This window comes from Echiichthys vipera (assembly GCF_963691815.1).
Source record: "Echiichthys vipera genome assembly, chromosome: 15".
NCBI lineage: Eukaryota > Metazoa > Chordata > Actinopteri > Perciformes > Trachinidae > Echiichthys > Echiichthys vipera.
In genome coordinates, this window is record NC_139840.1 from 21,159,064 (window position 1) to 21,169,777 (window position 10,714).

The 10,714-nt window shown below is 42.5% G+C and overlaps 1 protein-coding gene across 1 annotated transcript in view; it reads left to right on the top strand.

Moving 5' to 3' along the window:
* LOC310958038 (low-density lipoprotein receptor-related protein 8-like) overlaps positions 1–6,056 on the top strand; it is a gene marked incomplete at both ends in the record, with an annotated part of 81,220 nt that extends 75,164 nt beyond the window's left edge. Inside the window, 4 exons of the mRNA XM_083928833.1 lie at positions 589–741; positions 1,996–2,286; positions 3,567–3,635; positions 5,716–6,056. Coding sequence (XP_083784959.1) covers positions 589–741; positions 1,996–2,286; positions 3,567–3,635; positions 5,716–6,056 — 854 coding nt within the window. The remainder of the gene's footprint in view (positions 1–588; positions 742–1,995; positions 2,287–3,566; positions 3,636–5,715) is intronic.
* Positions 6,057–10,714: the final 4,658 nt, after the last annotated feature.

A 10,714-nucleotide genomic window follows, 5' to 3' on the forward strand; every position in this document is an offset into this window, starting at 1 on the left:
CTGGGAGCAGGAGTACATTCACACATCCGTCAAAAGCCTGCCTCCAGCCCGGGTTTCTCTAACAGGACAATCTCAGTTTGACTTGAACTGCACAGAGCTCGCATCATGGTGGTGGCTGTGTACTTCCTTTCTTGTGTGCCCGTTCTCTGCCTGTCTGTTTGTTGTTATTCCTCCCTTCCAGTGCATAGTCCATGCCCGTTTATATTTAATCATTCACTGTGTTTCATCACCATCCTTTCAATTCAGTCTTCATACATACATGCCTTTCCTATTTGTATGCAAACTTTGGGTGCACACAGTTGAGTTTGAGTTGGCGCAGTAGCACAGGATCTAGTTAATATTTACAGCAGGTTTCTGTGTGATGCCTTTTTTATTATTTGTATTCTTTTAGATTTTGTTTACGCATTGTAATGGGCTTTGTTGAAAGGGAATTCAACAGTGTTCACAGTGGGGAACAATATAGTGCGGCGGCAACTTCTTCTGTCTCTCTCTGACTCTCTGCATGTTGAATAAGTGATAATCTTATTTATATAACCAGAGCTGTGTAATTCTCCATGTCTCTCTCTTTCTCTCTGCAACTGTCTCCAGGCCCAGACAGCTGTAATCTGGGCAGTGTGGCCAATGGAGGCTGCGAGTACTTGTGTCTTAAGGCTCCACAGATTACCGAACACTCGCCGAAATACACCTGCGCCTGTCCCGACGGGCAGGACCTGGGGCCTGATATGAGGGCCTGTGTGCCAGGTGAGTGTGTTTGCGAGTGTTAATTTAGGAGGATTAAGTGATCAATACCAGCACAGGATTTGTGGAGCAGAGGGACACAGTGCTTACTTTTTAGAAAATCATATACTTCACTTGTGGCTGTGGCTCAGTGATAGAGTGGGTTGTCCTCCATTCGAGAGGTCGGAGGGTTTGATCCCAAGCTCCCCCGATCTGCATGTTGAAGTGTCCTTGGGCAAGACCCTGAATTGCTCCCCGTGCTGCGCATGGGTGTGTAAATGTGGTGTGAATGATTAGATTAGATGGTATGTAGATGTCCACTGCCATCAGTGTGAATGTCTGTGTGAATGGGTGAATGTGACAAGTAGTGTCAAAGCTTTTATTGTTTTCATGTTTAGTGTCTTCAGAGGGGAAACATAATAATAACTTAACTCTAAAGAACCTTTCAAGGACACATGGAGGCAGAACAAATAACACAATAATCATTATGGTAGCAATGTTTGCTGGGGATCAGAAAATTGGTTAAGTCCATAGGCTTTGAACATGTAAGTAATCTTGCATGTATTGTATATTTTATTCTTGCCAGCTCAGTATAAGTAACTAATAATAATTTAAAAAATGAAATGTTATTATCTCACATTGTATTCAAGTAAGCACTGTTCTGCCTGAATCTGATTGCTGTTTAGAAATTAATGTCAGGATTTCCCCAAAGGCCCTTTAATGTGTTTTAAAGTTGTTGTTTTTTATTACAGTTACAGCTCAGTTGAAAACTTAGACATTTTCAAATCTCCAGCCAGTTTTTAGCACTGATTTAATGTAGGGCCCTGTGGAATCTGTGTTATCGCTTTCATGAATCCCGTCCCTGAATCTGTCAAAAACTCTGATAATAACTGACTTAATGCATTTATCACAGAACTTATATAATAAAACACATTTATTAAATCTGTTAATATTTGTAGGAATTATTAATGAATAATAAATGGTTAAATCTATGCCCTTCAAGCAACAAAGTTATTAAACCTGTAAGTAAAAATGATAGTTGCTTAGCAACACACACAGACGGTGGATACAATAACATGGACCACCACAATATAATGCAATCTGACACCACATCTCTGGAATATTCAGGCACTGGGTCTTATGGCTACAGTGGTGAATGTTTAATTGTTGGTCCGATCATTCATAGATGAGATATAGATATGTTTTTTATGAATCTTACAATAATAATTCAATTTTCTGGAGCTTAAGGTTTCTGTGGTATCCTCCCTTTCTTTGCAGCATCAGTAAGAAACGACGTGACACCGACATCCTCACCTCCCACTGGATTTACTCCTGGGACTAGAGCGACTGTTGCGGAAGATTTTCCACCACCCTCAGGGGTGGTATCACAGGCGGACGCCACCTCCTACTTGACCCCAGCTCCCTCTGGTGCCCTCGAGCTCCTCACACCCCTCTCCACCCTCAAGACATTATCATCAAAAGAGTCAAAGGCACTGGGCTCCCACTCCACCGTCACTGCTATGGTCATCTCCACCACACCTGCAGGGGACAGTAGCGTCTCTCAACACTGTAAGTGGGCTGTGAAGTAATGTTCAATCAGTTGTAAATACTGAACATTTTACTGTAAATAATGTAAATACAGACCCTCTGACAGATGCAGTGCAAACCTGAAATGATCTAGACGTTACTCGGAGAAGCTGTGTGTGAGTGTTTAGACCGGACAGTAAACAGGACGTTAAACAGATTTTACCCTTCCAGCTCCCAAGTACAAAGCCAGTAATGTCCAAATAAACCCACATGTGAATATAGCATGTTATTGTCTGGAGAGTTCACAGCGAGTTGATCATGTTTCAATCGTGCGGCTCCCGCAAAACTGCAAGCAAACAAACATTCAAGGGTGAAGAAGAAGAAGGTTGGTCTAACTGACAAATGAGTTCAACGTCACTGTGAGCTCTTGTTTTGTCCCATTCTTCAACGCAATATCTCAGGAACACAATGAGGGAATTTCTTTACAATAGGCAGGAATGTTCACTTGGACTCAAGCATAAACTGATACCGAAAATTGGTCACCACCAGCATTCATTCCTTGATGACACATTCTTACAGTCACATCAAGCACTATGTGATTAATATTTTTCATGTGACCTCTGAGGTCCTGTATGATTGTGAAAGGGCAGGGCAGAGCTGTGGCCCAGTTCTCTGATAAAGGGGGGTTTTCATCTGAGCGTTCATCTGTCAGGGACCGCATTCTCCAGTCCTATTCACATATAATGAAGCTGAACACCCTCATCCTCAATGTAATGATAACATTAAAGTGCAAACTGGCCACACTAGCCGCGCTTGACTGACTTTAACAGCACTGATGGATACCTTGTTGCTTTGAAAACATCTCCTTTCCCTCCATAAATTGTCTCTGTGTGGGCTGGAGGGGTGTGTGTAACTGGACATAAATAAGTGTGTTAGTAAGTATGTGATATGTAAATGAGCGTGAAGTGACACTGGAGCCTGAATAGATGAAGTGTAGAAGGTCACGGGTAGTGTCAAGGTCTCTGGCAAATGCCAAGCACCTCGTCATTTTCCTCTCCCACTTTTTATTCCAACCTATTTGTCACTATCTGTCTCCCTTTGTTATACACTCACAGCTGTGCACGCATGATCAGCCTCCCCTGCCTCTTTGCTTTATCTCCCTCCTCTTCCACCGACTCTCTTGTCCTGCCTCTCCTACTTATCTCTCACTCTATTTCTCCCACATTTTCTATCCTGTACGCTTCCTCACTCTTATCCTCCCTCGCTCTGTTTTCTCTTCTGACCCTCACTCTAACTCCTTTCTCTCATTTCTCTCTCTCCAGCTGGAAGCGAACATTTCCTCCTGGGCGAGAACCTGACCGTGGCTGTTTTGGGAGTGGTCATCCCCATTGGTAAGTCCCTGAAAGCCTTCTTGTCTGCGAGCGTCTGTCCAAATTAAAGGCCTGCAGGGCTGCGTAAAGCTGTTGTCTACCTGCTGCCTATGGCCACTCTGTTTGTAGTCCATTCACACTGACCCTGCTGTGGCAGGATGAGAGAAGCCTGGCCCACAGGTCTTTCTCACTGAGATTTCTCAGGAGTCATTTTCTGTGTGTCTGACATTGCTGCCACACTGCATTATTCACTTCACACTGTTGTGTTGTGTTGGGTTCTGCTACAGCCAGACCTGTCAGTAAACATTTTGTCTCAGTGTTTGTAGCGTGCTATAGTGCAGCAAGAAGGAAAGAAAGCAGGTGAGCACCATGAATGGGTAAGGAGCCAGCAAGTGCTGCGCCAGAATGTATTGGCAAAAACAACACCAGGCTGCTAAACTATAACCACACAGACTTCTACACACATCAGACTGCTCGGTTATAATGCGACATAGCCAGACATTTCTCCGTTCATGGCTGAGATGGACGGCATAACTCAGTGCAGTGTTTCAGTGGTTACACCGTATATAATAAGCCCAGCAGTTAACGGACTTCCTCAGCTCAGAGCGCTGTGCTGAATTTCATCCTGCATGCATGTTTTATTCAGAAACAGAGCAGCTAACATTGGTAGCGAGAGCGAGACGTTAATGAACTGCTAAACACCCAAAGAGAGAGGAGAGAAACACGAATGTAAATGACAGTGTAAAGTAAAGACTCACAATGCGCTGAAATAGAATCAGGCAAATCACCTTTTTAAGAATTCTGTTATGGTACAGTTTTGAAAATAGAAAAACAATATCTGAATCCTAAACTTGAAAACCCAATGCTTAACCAACAAAATAATATCCAAATAGTTGAATACTCTTAGTGCTGTAACATGGGACCTTGACTTCAATCAGAGACAGAAGCTCAGTTTTCATTCCTAGCCGGTAACTTTCGATTTCGGCGACTGTTTTTATCAACTGCCGCTAGGTAGCTAATGAAGCTAAACTTATGTCTGTGGCTAAATTAAAATATATAATACTTACTGGCTACATACATGATATTGTGTCTGATGCTTCATGTCCCTGGAAAAATGTCACCATTCTTACCATTTAATGGTACCTGCAGATGAGTAACAGCATTGTTGTTTAATTTCAGCGTAGAGCTAGTTAGTCCAAGTAACCAATAACTCTGTTTGGTTTCACAGCTTACATATTGTTCGTGTTATAGAAGAGAAAATTTCTTGTATGATGAAGACTCACTAATGTGTTTGAGAAATGTAACGATATCTCAGGTCACATTAGCTATGATGATTGTATAATCACGGCCAGTTTTGATTGTGGTGCTCAAAGCATTGAAAAAATGATATTAATAAGCAGAAGCATCATTTTTCAGTTACTCTGGATAATGGAACTGCCATTTTAATTTTCTCTGGGAATATTGGTAGCTGGTCCTACGTATTATAAAAACATGTATACATACTGTGGCCTGTATGTGGAAAATAATACCCTAGACTCTTCTGTACATCTTTGACATAAACAAATATAACCAGTGCAACACCAGAATGAATCAGTCAGTTAGCTCAGATAGACTGTTCTCATTATATACTCTCATAAGGGGAACAGAGTACAAGAGGGGAAAAGGCACAATGAAAGCTTTATTGGTGCTTTATCGGTGTAATTTAATAGAGCATTATTAAATTGCATTGCTTATTCAAGGACACATTTGCTGGGGATGATTTGCAGAGAGATTGTGATGTACTGTAATGTGATAGTTAAAATTTTCACTCCCCAAGGGTAGTTTATAACTAATTTACTCCAAAGCCAGGCCAATAATTGTGCTTCAAACAGCTGATTTAGAGTCTGTGGTAAAAATCTGTTGGTTGGTGTGTGACCCGATGTTTAGCCGAGCCACCCGCACACACACACAACCTCTCTTTCGCTGAACCCCGCCCTCCCTGTCCCCCGCATGCCTGTTCTGCTCCTCTCTGTGCCTCTCATTTCATGCCATGGACTCGTTATGCCTCGTTAACGCTCCCCCCCTTCCCATGTCCCTGCCGCTGTGTGTTAAACGCATGCAGTTCCTATCGTTGCCACAGTGGTGTTCGGCCTGGTGTGCGCCGGAGTCTACCTGGTGTGGCGCAACTGGCGACGCGACTCCACCAAGAGTATGAACTTCGACAACCCCGTCTACCGCAAGACCACTGGAGAGGGCGAGGAGGATGAGATCCACATCGGGCGGACCGACGGCATGGGACACCACGCCCACCACCACCCTTACCCGCAGGGCGTCAACATGGGAGTCGTTGGGGCAGGAGCTGGCACCTGCCCGCAGTTCATCGCCTTGCCACTCGGGGGCAGCATGCCCGATCCGGGGACTCACTGGTACACGGAGCAGCCCATGCTCTCAACTGCGAAGTGACCCACGAGCGGATTCAGGGGAAGATTGCCGCTCAGGCGCACGCACACACAGTGAGGTCAGAGGTGACTTGGACTGAGTTTGCAGAAGGTACGAACATTGCCATTCAAAGCCATGTCCTATGCCAATTTCCATTTGAAAAACAGCAGAATTGATAAGACTAACATGATTCTTTGAAGACTTGTTTCATACATTTTCTGTGCCGGAGCTGGATCTACGTTTGTCTCCAGTAAGTGCTAAGAATTAATTACAGAATTATTCATGTGTTGTAATGTGTTCCCAACATTGACCATAACTGGAGTCAGATTTCCTCTTTTTGAGTCTTTTGCATTGATAACTGAGTGAGGTGCGTGCTGTGTGTCTTTATATATTTTGTGACGGGGCTAATGAGAGGTTCTTTTTCGCCCTTGATGTATTTATTTGGGCTTTGTGTTATTCCTGGTGGGCCGTGGAGCTCTGGGAACCTTGTTTAGGAAGGAGGAGCTCTGAAACTGGGACAGCAACTGCGTTGGTGGGACAATCTGTACAGATTCGTGTTAGAATCAATCACAAACGTCATAAATGTCATGACTTGAGTTGTCTTTTGTAGGTTCCCTGGGTGGGTTTTCTTTTGTTAGAGTCTGATTGATTTTAAAGAAAGGTTACCACCCACACTATGTGTTTTCTCTCTGGTTTAGAGGCAAACCTTTAAGGGTGATTTGTCTAACATTTCGGAGTATAGTTTTATTCGTTTTGAGAGTGCACCAGGTTTGCAGATCCAGTATTTAGACCTATGAGCAGAGAGGATGTGAGGTGAGGGAAGTGGTTCTTTCTTATTGTGATTTGTTTAGATGTTAAATGGTTTGAGAAAAGCAATAGACTCCAGCTTTTAGTCAGGCCGCAGTGTTACGTGGTTGACCAAAATCCTCGAGTGTTAAGAATTTTATTTGATCACCCACTTTTGACTGTGACAAATGCACACATAAATAAACACGGGGTGCAGCGATAGCAAATTCATGCTGTTCTCCGGAGGACAGAGACAATGTGCACTTGCCCTCCTAAAACACAAACAGCATGCATAATTGCTCACCAGCTGACAATACAGCCATTTATTGTTTCAGACAAGACACACACACACACACACACACACACACACACACACACACACACACACACACACCTATGAATGCACGCACACATTCACAAAAGCAAGCTGGAGCTCATAGCTGGCTCCCCTCCTCGTTCTGATATCTGAGCAGACAGTTTTGGATAGTGCCAAGTGGGAGGGCCCAGCTGGTGACTGCATGATGAAAAAGAGCAGTCATCTGATATAGAAAACAAAACTCCGACTCTGATGTAATGAGGCTGAGACCAAATTGTCAGTGAACACGTCTCACACTGGTTTAGTCCTATCTTTCACTGTTACTCTATTCATAAACCTTAAACGTCTCTGTGTGGGTGGTGTGTGTGTGTGTGCGCGAGTGTGTGAGAAAGAAAATGTGTGTGTGTGTTCATTATTATGCATGTGAGTGCTAATGTTCATCCCACAGCCATATATGAACCGTTTTGTATGCTCTTTGTTGCACAACCCTCTTAGAATGCCGTCTGTAATTGTGTATTGCATGGAAGGAAACAGTGTGTGAAGGTATGTGGATACACAGGTGTGTATGTGTGCGTGTGTTGTGTGTGTGCGTGTGTGTGTGTGTGTGTCTGTGTGTGCGTGTGTGTGTGTGTGTATGACAGTAGAGATGCTTTGAGGGTGCTTTTTGATTCATTGATTTGTAAATATGTTTTCATAAAGTTTTTGATAATGTATTATACAATTATGTAAAAAAAGAAAAGATGTACATAAGATTTTAGATAAAGTGTTGACAGGTATATTAATTTATTTGTATAAAAGGAGAGCTCTGCATTCCCTGATTGTAAGTAATCTGAATTATCCACCAAAGTGGTTTGTGTTGTTTCTTGCTGTGCACCATTAAGTGTTTTCTTTTTTTTTGTGCAAACCTTTTTTCTTTGTTAGCCCACGTATGACATGGTGTCCCCTCCCGAAACACTCCCACTTTTTTACAACCTTGGTGTTAATGAGGTGATTGGTTTCTTTTATTTGTGCCTTGTTGTTCACGTTTTCATTTTCCTGTAGTATTTTTTCATGAAAAGGACAGGGATCAGCCAAGTACTGTACATGCAAAGATAAACTGTATGAAGACCAAACTGGTTCCACTTTCTGATTTTCTGTAACGGATTACTTTTGAATCTCTCTATATATTGATATATAAAATCTGACTGAAAATGTTCTAATGTGTGCCGTTTCATTTTATTCAACATTCAATCATCTTCATTCATTCATCCTATCGGGGTCGCGGGGGGGCTGGAGCCGATCCCAGTTGACATCGGCCGTGAGGCGGGGTACACCCTGGACAGGACGCCAGTTTATCACAGGGCACATAGAGACAAACAATGACAACAATTCATACTCAGGGGCAATTTAGTCCTTAATTAACCTAACACCTGCATGTCTTTGGACTGTGGGAGGAAACCGGAGAACCCAGTGAAAAAATAATATCAAATATCACACATACATTTCACAGACCTGCTGCTTAAAGTGAATAACAAACTGCGTTTCTTTTCATTTTCCTTAAATTGGTTGTTTTAAAGCAGCACTTGTCATTTATATTATTGATGGCTCAAATGACTGTGTGTGATATGAAAGGTGTTGCCCAACTCTTAAGTACCCCTAAGCTCTATGGAGTTTCGAAGCCTGTTTTAGCTCAATGTTTTTTTCATTTGAATTAATTAATTAAAATGTTTTACTTTCAGCAAAGAAGCTCAAATCTAAGCACTCTGTCGAACACCAAATGGCAGACAGACACAATTTAGCTACTAGATAGTGAACATTTAGAAGCTAAAGAGCCGGATATTTCCCTCAGGATTTGGTCAAAACCAAAACCAAAACTAGTCTTTGTGTGAATATTGCTCATCTTAAATGAATGCTAATAATGCTACGTGTCTGATGGATTTGTAAACAGGCAATTGTTTGCTCACACTTGAGCTATATCAACCATATTTGGTATGTCAGATGTGTGTGACTCTCAGCTTGCGTGTGCCAAGAGGCAAAATACCTCATGAATGCATCTTTATAGACATAATCCCCTTTAGGCAACAAACATGTCTTCTAATAAGGTGCAATGTGTTTACTTTGTTTTATTTTTTAAGTCAGCAAATTGAATAAATGTCTTTTTGCAGCTGCTTTAACAACTCACAAATGTGTTTTTCATATTTATGTCCTCTAAAATGTCTGACCTTGACTACACTGAGTTGTTTGTCACCAGAGAGGTTTCTCTCCTGAAGGAGTGTGCACTTCTCTGAAATTTGAGATTGAAATGTTTCCCGGTAAAGTTTTAGTTGGAACGTCTACTACTAGACTACACTATTCAACGGGCGAGCGACTTGGACACAACACCGGCAAAGAAACCGGAAACCTCCAGCGCAGAGTGTACTGTGAGTACAGAGACAAAACACACTGACTTCATAACTGTCAGCCACTGACAGTTACAAGCTAACAGGCTAACAAACAACATAAACAAATGCTAGCTACACTTACCATTCTGATACATCTGCTAGTCACCGCTAGTTTAGTGCATAATTCATTCCTCATCTCAGTCTGGGTCTGACTAGCTGCTATTGGCTACTGGTGAACTGGCCAAGTGGGGCTGTAGCAGCGAAACCCCTAAATGCACTGAATCGAGCGACGTCTGTTGTTATTATGAATTCAAGTTTTGCTTTTCATTTTAGGCGGATGAGAAGCTGCTCTCACAGTATTCTGACTGAGCTGCTTACCACATTCATCCACTTATTAAGTGATTTATCAGCAGACAGAAAAACGGTCGCAGATAAATCCAGTCCATTATTGTTATTAAACGTAAGCAGGGCAAATGCCTTCAAACTCTTCCTTGTTGTACCACTCCACATGAGGATGTTGTGTAATATCTTTTTTTTATTAGTCCAGTGGTCCCTGCAGAAGGCATATAGGTGTCATAGATATTAATCACAGCACAAAGACAAAGATGAACAGCTTTATTCACTGTGGCGTTAAGGCCTGTTTGCGTGGGGGATGGTGTATTTACATGTATATCCTGCACATGAATACATATCGTCAAAATGCTTTAATTCATCCATTAATATGTTGTCCATTCAGAGCAATACGGATCTCTATAATTTTGTCGCTTTATTGGTGGTGGAGGTGTTTGTCTGCTTTCCTATATGATAGAAAAGCAGCTGATTTCATCTCCCTCTATCCATCTCTGTCTTTGTGAGGGTATATATTTGCTCAGGGTCATTACAGCACCAGGACAGTCAGTCAGCCAGGCTAGAAACAATCCTCAGGGGAAATGAGCTGGCTCTGCTCTGTCAGACCGAAATCCAGCAAACGGGTGCCCCACGCACAATCCTTTTTGTCTTATCTCACCAGCATAATCTCAAGTCCTTGCATCAAAACTAAACCTCTGTCCCTGTACTGTGTCACAGGGGGTTAGAAGAACAAAGGCCACTCAAACACGTCTGCTTTCAAGCCTGACTGGGTCATCCCCGCCGCCATACAGTCGGATTGCAGGTGAATCTCATTGTGTCCTCTCTCACAGTACAATTCCGTGGGTGTCATGTTTATAATTGTCTGTCACACT